Source organism: Penicillium mononematosum (genome assembly GCF_028829835.1).
Source record: "Penicillium mononematosum strain IBT 11891 chromosome Unknown utg000002l:1.0-8112719.0:1.0-8118358.0, whole genome shotgun sequence".
NCBI classification, from domain to species: domain Eukaryota; kingdom Fungi; phylum Ascomycota; class Eurotiomycetes; order Eurotiales; family Aspergillaceae; genus Penicillium; species Penicillium mononematosum.
In genome coordinates, this window is record NW_026643272.1 from 1145042 (window position 1) to 1157655 (window position 12614).

Here is a 12614-nt window from a genome sequence, read left to right on the forward strand (position 1 = left end):
CTGCACGGGCCTTTGTTAAATAACATGGACGCAAGTGGTCCTGCTTATATACCGAGAATGACACCCAGGCTACGACAAGCCAATTTTCTCCGTGATGGTAGACGCTACGGTGACGAACGGCTCCAATCCTGGCGGCGTGCATAGCGACCCTCCGGGGTACACCGTCAAGGAAACGCCTCTGGGGACTCCTCGCCCGCTCCGAGTGATCACAATAGGCGCTGGCGCATCCGGCCTAAACCTTGCTCGCCAAATCGACCTGCACATGAGTGATGTGGACTTCACGATCTACGAGAAGAACCCAGATATCGGAGGCACCTGGTACGAGAATCGATACCCGGGCTGTGCCTGTGACATTCCTTCCCACAACTATCAATTCACGTGGGAGCCCAATCCAAATTGGTCGACGTTGTGAGTTGTCAATTATTGTTGCCCCCGAGCCGCATCCCACTGATGCTCCTTCAGCTATGCCCGTGCTCCCGAAATCCTAGAATATTTCCGAGATGTGGCCCGGAAGTACGAGCTCTACCGATACATCAAGCTTAGCCATCGCGTCATTGCCGCGGAATGGAATGAACCTGGGGGTATCTGGCAGCTCCAAATCGAAGACTTGACCACCGGAACTGTCTTTGAGGACGCGTGCCACTTTATGATCTCTGCATCGGGCATCCTGAAGTACGTGCTCCCCTGGCCTTTCGACGGGACTTCTGGGCATCGCGATCATCACCGCTCTGTATACTAATAACGGTTGATAGCAATTGGAAGTGGCCCGATATACCGGGCTTGCATTCGTTCAAAGGACAACTTATCCATAGCGCTGCGTGGGACAACAGCGTCGACTGGCGTGGAAAGAAGGTTGCAGTTCTCGGATGTGGCTCCTCTGGAGTGCAGATTGTACCGACCCTTCAACCTGGTAGGTGCCATCAGTGTCGATTGATGGCTTGCCTTAGTTCCTAACCGTTGCCCGCAGAGGTTGAACACCTCACTACCTTCATCCGTACCCCAACGTGGATCACCGCTGGCTTTGCGCAGAGCAAAGCTGGACCCGGAGGCGCAAACTTTGAGTGTACGTATCGACTTGTTATCTGCATCCGATCAACAACTGACATGTCCAACAGTCAGCGATGAGCAGAAACAAAAATTCCAGACAGACCCAGAAGCCTACCTGCAATATCGCAAGGAGGTTGAGCAAGAACTTAACAATCGGTTCAAATTCGTAGGGACAGCATGTTGATTGAAACCACCCATAGCGAGTGCTAATACCGGGCGTTAGATAATTAGGGACAGCCCCGAGCAGGCCGAAGCCGTTCGATTTTCCATCGCCGAAATGAAGCGTAAGCTCGGCAAAGACTCGCCTTTGCTGAAATACATGATTCCTTCCTTTGCTGTTGGGTGCCGCAGACCGACCCCGGGCAACGGATACCTCGAATCCCTCACCAAGGACAATGTGCGAGTGGTCACCTCGAGTATATTGGAGATCGTACCAGAGGGTATCAAGTTGGTGACCGGGGAGGTCATCTCTATCGACATCTTTGTCTGTGCGACCGGATTTGATATCTCCTTCCGTCCACGCTATCCTGTCCGTGGTATTAATGGTATAACACTGGAAGAGCAGTGGAAAGATAAACCCGACGCTTATCTCTCGTTGGCGGCGCCCAATTTCCCTAACCATTTTAGTATGAACTTTCGTCCTCAATATTTGGATGTCAGGCTGACAGACCCACAGTGTTCCTGGGTCCTGGAGCCCCAATCGGGCACGGATCGGTCCTCCCCATTACTGAACATGCAACAAAATATATCGTCCACATGATTCGGAAATGTCAGACCCAGGATGTCAAATCGGTTGTCGTTTCGCAAGAGGCTGTCGACGACTTCAACGAGCATATTCAGGTCTTCATGAAGCGAACCGCTTGGAGTACTCACTGCCGATCCTGGTTCAAGAACGGTACAGTCGATGGACCCATTGTAGCACTGCATCCAGGAAGCAGAGTTCACTGGTTTCACATGCTAAATGAACCCCGTTATGAGGACTATATCTGGCGGCGAGAGCACGTTAATCGGTTTTCCTACCTGGGCAATGGATTTTCTACCAAGGAAGGGGATGGAAAAGACACTGCCTTCTATTTCAATAACCCTAGTTCAGGCTTTGAGTTCATCGATCACCTGTGAGATTGTCGGCCGCATGTGCTGGGAATTTGGTCCCTGGCCAAGTTGGGCATATTCTTGCTTCGAGAGAATCATCCGCATCAGGGGCAGAACGTACTTAGATAAGTTGAAACTACTAGATTCTGTCATTAGTATTCATACTTGAGCCTACCCTAGATTGCCATCACGATAGACACAGCGGTATCTTTGGTAGGCATACAACAACTCCAGTCTCAATCCTGTTTCATTGCTACTGGGACCCGTTGGAGAGTTAGGACAGCTCACGTTAAACGCATCCACCTGTTTCTCATTCTATCGCTCCCGTTGTTGCGTCCGCTTAGCGGCCGTGTGGAGGATGGCACGTAAGTCGGCCTCTGTGCTTGAGACTCAATCCTGAGGGCCGCCTGCGTCAACGCCCCCATACGAAGATTGATGTGAGGACCGCCCGCGAGCAGGAACCGGCAGCTCGGGGTAGATCTAGTGGAACGAGGCGATTTAACCTCCTCTACTCTTTTAGTTGCCATACAGCTACTGATCCGAAGCACTGTATATGGCGTGCGCCTTGATATTTCACCTAGGCTATATATAACAGGTTAACGTTACTCGGCACAGTTAAACGCTCTTCCAATCTTTCCTTCGCAAGGCGTCATTCATCTCGCCCGGTGACCGATCCATAACCGGGCCGGTCGGGAGGAAGTCACGAGGTTGGGTGAAGTCTTGATACTGGAACTTCAAGTGAAACCGCCAAACTCTTGAAAAGGCAGACTATACTGCATTGAAGACGCCGAAGGTGTAATTCCCGGGAAATCAACACCGGAAAGGATCTGGTCAACACTCAGGTTGAGGAAACTAGGATCATTTCCGTCCGTGCCAGAATCTTGTCTCAGCCCTCTGAGAGGGCCCTCAGATGACGAAGCAGAAAGGAACCAGTCCAAATCCGTAGGCCAATCAATTTCAGGCAAGCTTGCGTAGTCCATCCACGTCTCGCCATGGCTGTTTATGGGGTTTGAGGTCTGTTCGGGGCCATTTTCGTCCAGAAAAATCGCGTTGCGGTTCATGATCTTCAACAGAATACCCTTTGTGTATTTTAAAGACGGGAAGTGATCTTCCATCAAATCAAGAATGTAGATACACGTCTTCAAACTATCTCGGTCTTCTATAAGTTCTTCATGGTGACCCTTTTCGGCCGTCAAGATGTCGAAGATTAGCGTGGTAGCAGCGATGAAGGACATCCGCCCGAAGATAATGGGGAATTGTTTGGGAACAAAGCGGTCGATGTAGGCTTTCAACACCTGGCTCATTTCCAGGGCTGCGGATCGGCATTTGCTTCGACAAATTGACGATACCCCGTCATGTCTGCCTCGCCCATTCGGGAGTTCGGGCCAGGTAAGACACGAGCGATTGCCCTCGAAGGCAACGAGCGGCCGGTATAGAACAATTAGGCAGGCGAGATACGTCATATGTAAGACGTAAACAGCAGGTGGCTTTCTAGCGTCCTGATTGTGACTGAAGCTGAGATCATCCGACAACTCAGAGTGCCATCTCCACAGCGTCTGGTCCAGTTCAGATACAAATTGGATCATATCCTCGGTGTACAATTTAGTCCGAGGGCCGTTATATAAGTCAGTAATATTCACCTGGACCTGGCACAAGGCTGCCCAAGCCGCAAGCAAAGCCATGTCCGGCGAGGTATGGAGAGGGGAAATTGGAGGACAGCTAATATCATGTGGTCTGATACAGCTTGGTCGTCCAAAGGAGACACTCCATAGACTGAAAGATGTTAGCAGCCGATCGGAATATGAGTTCTACGAACAGACCTGTCGTTAACAACGGCGCCCCAGAATATCATTTGACGGTACTCCAGCTCTCTGCGGGTGGCTTCACCGGTCTTAAGTAGAGGCGTCAAGTCTTGATGCAGACCTAATGCAAAGACCAGTCTGCAAGCAATGCCTATTTGAAGGTTAGAGCTCTTCATGCGCGACAGGGCATATGGCAGTCCTACCGACGTACGTCCACCCTAAGCCACTCTTGAGTTGACCTGAAAGGCAAGCCGAGAGAAACAGCAACCCCAGTACAGTGTTATGATCAGGGCGCTCCAGCTCAGTCAATAGATGTTGCTTTGCCCGATCGAACAAGGCTGGCTCCAGCCTTTTTACCAATGGGTTGTCAGTCAGTGGCAGCGAGCGCAAAATAATACAGTTTAGGAGGAAGGGTGAGAAATAGTGCGTCTTTCGGCCCTTGCGTACTCCCTCCATGAACAGTTCCCGGTCGTAGATGCGCAGAAATGAATGGGGATATTGCCAGAAGAGCTCCAGGAGATAATCCTGAAAGCAGCCGTATCCCGACAGCTCGCTGGAGAAGCTGCTTGAGGTTTCGGTGGGTGTTGATTCTGATGCCGTGTCGGATTCAAATGCGGTATGATGGTCGGAAGTTACGCCATAATAGCGCGTAAGGCCATCCGCATCCATTTTCAAATGGCCCGCCCAGCCATTAAATTTCTTGAAAACATCGTCACGGCTAGATTTAGCAGTATCGCCCTCAGCTGGGCGTTTGAACACCCCGGATGCTGGTGCAGGGCTTTCCGCCACACAGTCCAGGTCGCTTTTTCGCGGGAGACCAGTCGACACTGGTTGTTCGGTCAATGGGATAGAATAATCTTCCACCGGAGATCCCGCGACCTCATGTAGTACGTTGCGGCTGGGGGCAGGAGATGGCGAGTATTCCGAGACAAGGTGACTAGGGCTGCGAGGGGCGACTGTACGAGGAGTTGAGCTGTGCGGGTCGCAGTACTCTCCCTCATAGGAACGAAGCTTCTCTTCAAGCTTTGAAATCCGCCCTTGCAGTTCCTGGACATAGGATTTCGACGAAGGCCTGCAGGCAACGTCAGCAGGTTGATGTACGAGAAGCTTAAAAACGCACCATTTCCGAGCGTCGTTCAGGACGAACCCGCACTCGATATTGAGTCTTTGGCAGACTGAACATCGAGTATTTGGATCGTTCGGATTGCCATCGCACTGCATGAAGTATTGGGTAGTGTTCCTCTATCGTGTTGACTGGGATTCCTCTGACCTTCGACTTGCGCTTGCGACAAGCCACACACGCGGTAGAGGACCGATTCACGGCCCTGGTGCCCTTTTTTCTCGGATAGTTAGTGTTTTGTTGCATCAGAAAATCGCGTCTACTTCGGCGCATGAACATCGGCATCGAGAGTGTGCGAGTTGGTCAGAAAGGGTTTCCAGGCAGTCATGGAACCCCATGGAGATTCTCAGATGGCAGTCGATGCGGGGTACAGGCAGCGGCCGTATGGAATAGCCGAGGCCAGAGAAGAGCGATCACTAAACCAAGCAGAACTATAATGTAGGGCATCAACTGGCGGCCAGATTACGCGTTCCACAACCTCCATAACCCCCACAACCTCCACAACCTCCACAACCCCACAAGGCTTGCCACCATTGAGCTACCGGTGCGGTAATTGATTATCCCGTTCAGTCAAGCCGCGGCTGGTCGGAACTCCGCCGACAGTCGTCCCCGGGATCCGACTGTTCCATATCCGAGACAGATGCTAGTGCGTCCAGCGTCATTCTACTTTTCCGGCAAATAACTATCGGATGCTCATCCGCCAACGCATTCACTACTCGGGGAGTTGGTTCTCCGGGGAGGGGTTTCTCTGATATGGTAGATTGACAGAATCGGACCTTCGTCATTCGACAATCCTACCGGTACGGTTGCTAGCCACTCACCTAGCGAGACACTCAATGAATATAGCACCACAAAATATACACAATCAAATGCCTATCAAGCCTGTACATGACCTCGTTGATACTCTCTTAGGGGATTGGTTCCAACTTTGAATACTGCATGAATCAATAGCAAAGTTGAAGGAGAGGTACATCGATTACCTAGCGTCGACAGTCTTGGTATATGTCTATGGACTGCTGCTTGTGCATGCAGATAGGGATTCAGAAAATAGAGTAGAAATAGAATAGAGGATGCTATGGAGATACATCAGGGGATTTGTCCTTCAACGACTCCGGGAGGTGTTTCAAGGTCTGACTCCCCCACAGTCGCTCCTGCCCCAACAATACTTAACTAGGGACATCCCATAAAAATTACTAGAAATATCATCCTGGAACCTGAGGAAAACTCCTCACTTGGGCAGAATGCTATCTTGTAATAAGTGCAGATGTTCACGGCTTGCCTAGTCAGCCAGAGCAGTAAGGTTTTTCACGGACGGATCTGCCAGAGTTAGCAACTTGGTTATAAGGACAATTGATTGCGGATTTGAAGCATACTCGGATTCACGGTGGAACCGTCCTTGACAGAGGAGGTATCGATCGCCTGGTACACTGTTAGCTAATCCCAGGGCAGTAAAATGTACGGAAAAGATGCGTACCAATGTAATGTAACCAAGGACACCGTTAGTATAATCCTCCCCGTCGAGGGGTTCAGTATCAAGTAGTGTCATTGCGCCAGCTTCGAGAATCAGTTAGCACATGCTTTTCACTGCGCAGGACAGACCATCGCGCCGGATCTATAGATTGTAAAAGAACACAGGAGGTACGTACTCATCGATTCAGTCGTATAAATACCGTCGACATCATTGAGGGTTCGCTCAATCTGCGTGTGCGAGGCATAAGGTTGCAATGCCATTATTTGTTTGCTGAGCTCCTCAGCCATGAATAGCTGGCCGGTACTAACGATGGGGCCATGAGATAGAGTGCCATTTGATGTCACAGACCAGTCGGTGTGAACCTGGGCATGGATATGGATAGTACGATCAATCTACCAAAATTAGTGACACAACGTTTGCAACCGAATTTTTATCTTTGGACTTACGTAGAATCCAGGATACACAGTGGTAAAAGAGGTAACCCCATTTTTGTTTGTTGGCCACATTCCACGCAAGAAAGTTGAGTTGTCCGTTGAAAGCCACTATAGAAGTCAGATAATTGCACAACACGTCAACAGGATAAGGCGGAGCAACGTACTGAGAGATCTCCAAGCCCATTTGTAATGTTGCTCAAGTCAACACCTGCCTCCTCAAACAAGATGTTGGCATGTACGTTCGGAGAGAGGCCGGTGAACGAGCTATAAGAGCCAGTAGCATTGCAGTGCTAAAGTTGAAATACAAATATTAGCACGTAAATACCTGGATATCATGTAGTTCACTTACCCAGATGTCAACCAGCACATCAGGCAGGGGTTCGCAGGTGTTAACATCGATAACACCAATCTCCAGAGAAAGGGGAACACCGGGTTGTCCTTCTCGGATATCCTGGCGAAGGGTCTGGCTGTTGGGATAAAAGTATGGCCCGTTGCTTGCCTCCGGCGTAAGAATGCAGGATTCGTTCTTAATGAAATCGTACTTGGGAGCATGCGCATGGACGATATAATCAGTGATGCCAATATTGGGGTCAATGGACATGTCCCGGCGACGGAGAGCATGGCTCTTCCTCTTCATCAGGCCAATTTTGTCGGAACATTGCGCAGCAGCCGCAGCTCTTTTCTGGTGTGCAACAGCATCCACAGGCGCATGAGGACCAGGGTGAGCTATATTACCATGTATTAGAATTTGACCACGAGCACGGTAATCAGTCACCTACCATTTGCGATAGCTGCGAGCACGAAAAGAACGACAAGGTATGCGGCGAACATTTTGGGCTCGAAGACCTTGGATGCGAACATGTTGAGGAAAAGACTTTTGATTGCCCTGAGAATTTTCTAGATCCAAGGACCGACTCTTTATAGACACGTCTATTGCATCATGAAGAAAATCAGCGATGAGTAAGCGGGGAATCACTCTACAACATAGGGCTCCAGGGCTCCAGGGCTGTGTTTCCACGTTCGATCAGTGGGCCCGAGATTTGCAATATCCAACTTATTTCACTAGCGTATTTCACCACGAGTGGATCACACCATCGAGTGGATCACTGCGAAGGTGTATAACGGCCAAGCTTCGTATGCCTGATTTTTGGGGTTTATGGCCGAATTAGGCTTAGTTATTGCCTGAATATGCCTTATTTTAGACTAGCAGAAATTGGTAGAGATTAATATACCTGAATTACTATGACAGAGCCCTTAATAAGTAAGGTAGCCATATTTAACGCCTTTTAAAATAGGTAGGTAAAATGAAGCTATTCCTACCTATACAAGAATAATGGTGTACGTTACGAATGAGACCCGGATGCAGCCGGAACCTGCGGCCCCGTAGTAGTCAAGTAGTCAGGTAGCCAGGTAAGTTTTGCTTACTAGTAGCTATTGACGGCCCTATTCCGGAACCTGTATCTGCTGCGCCCAGGTAGCGTTAACCTCCCGTTGCTTCCGCGCCACGAAGGGGGACACTGTGGCTTGGTCGAGGCTGCAAAAGGGATAGGGGTTCCAGAAGCCAATCACCGCAGGCTAGAAATAATCAACCGCAAAAAAAGCGGGGAACCAGAGATTGATCTGCAATATGCATCGACTAGCAATCCACGTCCGCTTATTAAGTTGCCCCTAGCTCCTAGCTGTGGAGAATGAAGATGAGCCATGGATGGGGACACTCCTTAAAGTGGTTCAGAAATACTCCGTAGTCTATCATGGTTCAGCAATAGTTCAGCATCGTCTAGAACCTGACCCACGCCCACTTGGATACGTACGGAGGAATGCGGGTCAAAACACAACGTGAAAAACAACCTTTTTCTGAACCATGCCAAGGCAGATGCCAAGCATTTGCGCAGTATTTGCCAGACAATTATTATTTTCCGTTGAATATTATTGCCGTGGTTCAGGATTCGAAACTGCCATCCGATGGTTCTCCGATCCAGGTGCTGAGCTACGGAGTATAGTTCTAAACCACGCTGAGCGTTGGGCCCTCCATGGTTCATACCATAGCTCAATGGCCCCGAGTTGCACAGTCACGCTCATTGTTTCTTATAGTGAATATAGTTCCATATGACGTTTCATGTATACGAATAAAACCTCATCTGCTGTTTCATTATGGCAAGGGAAAAGCTATAGCCGGGTCATGCATATTTCACGCATATATCTTGGTGCGTACGGTAGATGTTGTCAATTACCAGTAGACCATCAGTGGGGCAGATCTCCGATTACTAAGCGGGGTTTGCACCCGTGGGCATGTTCACATCTAAACTATCAAATGCTAATCAAAGGTATACGACAGATGCTCTCCTTCGGTTTTCATCGGCAGTTGATGCTACTAGGGGGGAGACAATTCGTCTCATCACTTGTCCACGGGGGAGATGTGTACTAGGCAGACCAATTTTCCATGTCAGGATCGTCGCTCATGGACAAGGTATATTTAAAGCTGCATCCTCTTCCTATACTCAATCTCTAAAAGCCGTTGCAACTGTACAAGATATCGTTGCTCTTTCTCTCTACCTTCATTATTCCACTAGACATTATGGCCCCGCTTGCTACTTTTCTCACTCTCGGCCTTGCTGGCTTATCCAGCGTAGCCTCTGCTCATCCTGGCCATGACGTCCAGAAGGAAGCAGCTGAGCGTGCTGCGTTTATGCAAAGCGCACCACTTGAGTCGCGTAGTCTTGGGCACTGCACTTCAAAGCTAAAGGCCCGCGGTACCGAAGACCTCAATATTGCTCGTCGGGAGAGTGCTGTCCATCAACTTCGCGAGGCGCGAAACCTAAGTACCGGTATGACGCACCGCTCCTCCATTTACACCCAGCTATTCAATGCACAACTCAGGCTAATATATGCCCAGGAGCTCGCTATCTCAAGGCTCGTGATACCGACTCTGTGTTGGCCACGGACCACCATTCGAACTTGACTGGTGTCACCCCATTTACTGATCCTAAAGTCCTTTTCGCATCCGGGGGGAACTTGCATCGTGCAGCCCGAGGTCACTCAGGGGCCTTATTGTAAGACCCACGGTTCTTTCATTTTTGGCAACAAATCTAATCATATAAATACAGACATTTCGGGTGAACTGATCCGCAAGGAGGTTGCCGAAGACCAGCAGGGCGTGCCTCTGTTCATGGATATTCAACTTATCGATACCAACACCTGCAAGCCCCTACCCAACGTATACGCGGATATCTGGCACTGCAATGCTACTGTAAGTCTTCCATGGGCGACTGAAGATGCCAAAAATCGTGGCTGACTCTTTATGCTTCAGGGCGTCTACTCTGGTGTTGTTCAGGACGGCAACGGTGACACCAGCGACAAGGGTAACATTAACGAGACCTTCCTACGTGGTGTTCAACGTACCAACCTTGACGGAATTGTGCAATTCGCGTCGATCTTTCCTGGTCATTACTCTGGACGGGCCACTCACATCCATGGTGAGGCAACACAAAACTACATCGCCAGTGTGATCAGAACTATGCTAACACACTCAATACAGTGGTTACGCACCCCGCAAACGAAACTAGAGCCCTCCCCAACGGTACTATTTCAGGCACTTACGACTCACGCTCCTCCCATGTTGGCCAGATCTATTTTGACCAGGACCTCATCACCGAAGTCGAGAAGACTGTTCCCTACAGCAGCAATACTCAAGAGCTTACCAAAAACGCCAATGATAGCCTTCTCCCAGCGGAGGCTGAAACCACCGACCCGCTTATGGAATATGTCTTCCTTGGCGACGATATCTCAGATGGTGTATTTGCCTGGATTTCCATCGGTATTGATGGAAAGAGGGATGTTCCCGTCTCCCCGGAAGTATTTTGGACCGAGGACGGTGGCGTGGTCAATGATGACTTTGTCATGGGCACAGCTGGTGTCCCTACTGAGATACTTGCCAGTCTCGCTGCACAAAGCACCAGCGCATGATGTTTCTGAACTAGTGAAAGTGTTGAAAATGAGGGTGGAAGTTCTTACTCATAGAACTTATAGCTACCATAGAATAGAAGACATGCTTAGCTTTGTACGCCAATGCCACTAGTTCCTCTAGAAGACTCCATATTTCCTGCTTTTGAGACAAAGAATACTCGTTCTATGATTTAAAGCGTGTTGCAGTGGATCATGTATAGTCTAAACAAAGTACCCAAGCTAGCCGCGGCAGTAGCTGCAAGGAACGGGCTGTCGCCACGTGTGAGACCGCGCGGTTTCCTCTCATGTGAGAAGGTACCCTAAGACTTTAATCTAATTTGCTTCTTTTGTACAGCCATAAATAGCTATCTGAATTCGTGTTTCCAAAAGAGAAACTTTACATTGTGGTTTGATAGAAACGCATTGGAGAATAATTTGTCAGGTTCAAGTGAAAGCGGACCGCTCCATACCGAACTATGCTGAACTAACTACTCATTATTAAGAAAACTAATTAGGAAACTGTAGGCTGCGTCCTTTGCCTTCTCCTCTGTAGACCCTGGCTTGTATGTCTTATCAAACGCATGTCCACACTCATCCATCCGACGGTGATGGACCAACTTTCCAGGAGCTGACTTGATTTGCATTGCAAGATCTTCTGCTTCGGGACACAGATTATCACGGGCGCAGGTAACAAAACAACATTTGTCCGGGAAACTCTCCGGGGCACTGAAGAATGGCGAGATCCGGGGGTCCTTTTTATTATTCTGACCAACATAGCAGTCAGTGAAGATGTCGGTCATCCATGTAGGAATCGGTTCGCCGTTAGGATCTGGAGCCGCTTTGGATGCTCCGTCTTGGAAGAGGTTTACAGCCGGATAAACAGCAAGAACCTTCTCAAATTGCCGTGGAAACAAGGTAGATGAGGCGACCAGAGCAAGGTTGCCGCCGGCGCTGAAGCCAGAAATGGATATGCGGGATGGGAGAAACTCGGTTGGACGTGACAGAACCCATTTCACAACGTCTTCGACGTCATCAACAGCTGCTGGCCAGGGATCTTCGGGGGCAAGACGATATGCGCAGTCAAGCACGGTGTAGTCCGTGTTACTGGCCACTTGCCTTGCGAATTCCTCGTCGCTTCCATGAAGCCTTAAGATAAAGCCGCTTCCATGGAAATTGATCAGGACCGGGCCTGGGGAAGATTTCTGCGATGGTTCATACTTGTGAACGCGGATGGACCGCTCTTCCGCACGAGAGGGAATATGGAGGATGGCATCCGGACGTGGTGAATATTCCGGATATTGTTTTGAGGTGACTTGACGCACTTGTTCTGCGAACTTGACCTTCTCTTGCTGATCCATGATGTGTTGAGTGGATGGGCAGAGAAACGAGTCTGGTCAAGAAGCAAGTGTGCGTGAAAGACAAGGAAGGATGTGGAAGGAGCTGAGAAAGAGTCCTACACAGTCGGTGGCGAACAGGGACTGAAAATATATGTGTTATATGTTTAATATCCTTAGTACATTTATTTAGTTTATAACCTAATTTAGGGCCCTTGACCTACCTAGGTAGGTACAATATACCTAGGTAGGTATTACTAGGTCGAAGGGCTCCACCTAAAACCTTACCTGAGACTCAGTTGGGTCTGCCCAGGTGGGTTAGGGTGAAATACGTTACCGGCTCCACCTATGTACCTGCTTCCGGAGTACCCT

At 49.4% G+C, this 12614-nt stretch overlaps 5 protein-coding genes across 5 annotated transcripts; 2 read left to right on the plus strand and 3 right to left on the minus strand.

The window, feature by feature from the left end:
* Window positions 1-94: 94 nt before the first annotated feature.
* On the plus strand, window positions 95-2166 carry N7519_002179 (flavin-containing monooxygenase; the record flags this gene model as incomplete). The annotated part of the gene is made up of 7 exons (XM_057288957.1): window positions 95-408; window positions 463-672; window positions 753-910; window positions 968-1063; window positions 1116-1213; window positions 1271-1673; window positions 1724-2166. 7 exons carry the CDS (start codon window positions 95-97, stop codon window positions 2164-2166), a joined length of 1722 nt encoding a protein of 573 aa, XP_057150159.1.
* A 707-nt stretch (window positions 2167-2873) lies between these two features.
* On the minus strand, window positions 2874-5346 carry N7519_002180 (uncharacterized protein; the record flags this gene model as incomplete). The annotated part of the gene is made up of 5 exons (XM_057288958.1): window positions 2874-3912; window positions 3960-4092; window positions 4145-5013; window positions 5062-5156; window positions 5212-5346. 5 exons carry the CDS (start codon window positions 5344-5346, stop codon window positions 2874-2876), a joined length of 2271 nt encoding a protein of 756 aa, XP_057150160.1.
* A 994-nt stretch (window positions 5347-6340) lies between these two features.
* Window positions 6341-7827, minus strand: N7519_002181 (intradiol ring-cleavage dioxygenase; the record flags this gene model as incomplete). The annotated part of the gene is made up of 8 exons (XM_057288959.1): window positions 6341-6378; window positions 6435-6480; window positions 6536-6615; window positions 6708-6924; window positions 6979-7074; window positions 7131-7256; window positions 7316-7692; window positions 7746-7827. The coding sequence occupies 8 exons, from the start codon at window positions 7825-7827 to the stop codon at window positions 6341-6343; spliced, it is 1062 nt and encodes a 353-aa protein (XP_057150161.1).
* A 1714-nt stretch (window positions 7828-9541) lies between these two features.
* Window positions 9542-10929, plus strand: N7519_002182 (intradiol ring-cleavage dioxygenase; the record flags this gene model as incomplete). Its single annotated transcript, XM_057288960.1, has 5 exons — window positions 9542-9791; window positions 9860-9930; window positions 9956-10213; window positions 10274-10439; window positions 10502-10929. The coding sequence occupies 5 exons, from the start codon at window positions 9542-9544 to the stop codon at window positions 10927-10929; spliced, it is 1173 nt and encodes a 390-aa protein (XP_057150162.1).
* A 467-nt stretch (window positions 10930-11396) lies between these two features.
* On the minus strand, window positions 11397-12266 carry N7519_002183 (uncharacterized protein; the record flags this gene model as incomplete). The annotated part of the gene is made up of 1 exon (XM_057288961.1): window positions 11397-12266. The coding sequence occupies one exon, from the start codon at window positions 12264-12266 to the stop codon at window positions 11397-11399; it is 870 nt and encodes a 289-aa protein (XP_057150163.1).
* Between the last annotated feature and the right edge of the window lie 348 nt (window positions 12267-12614).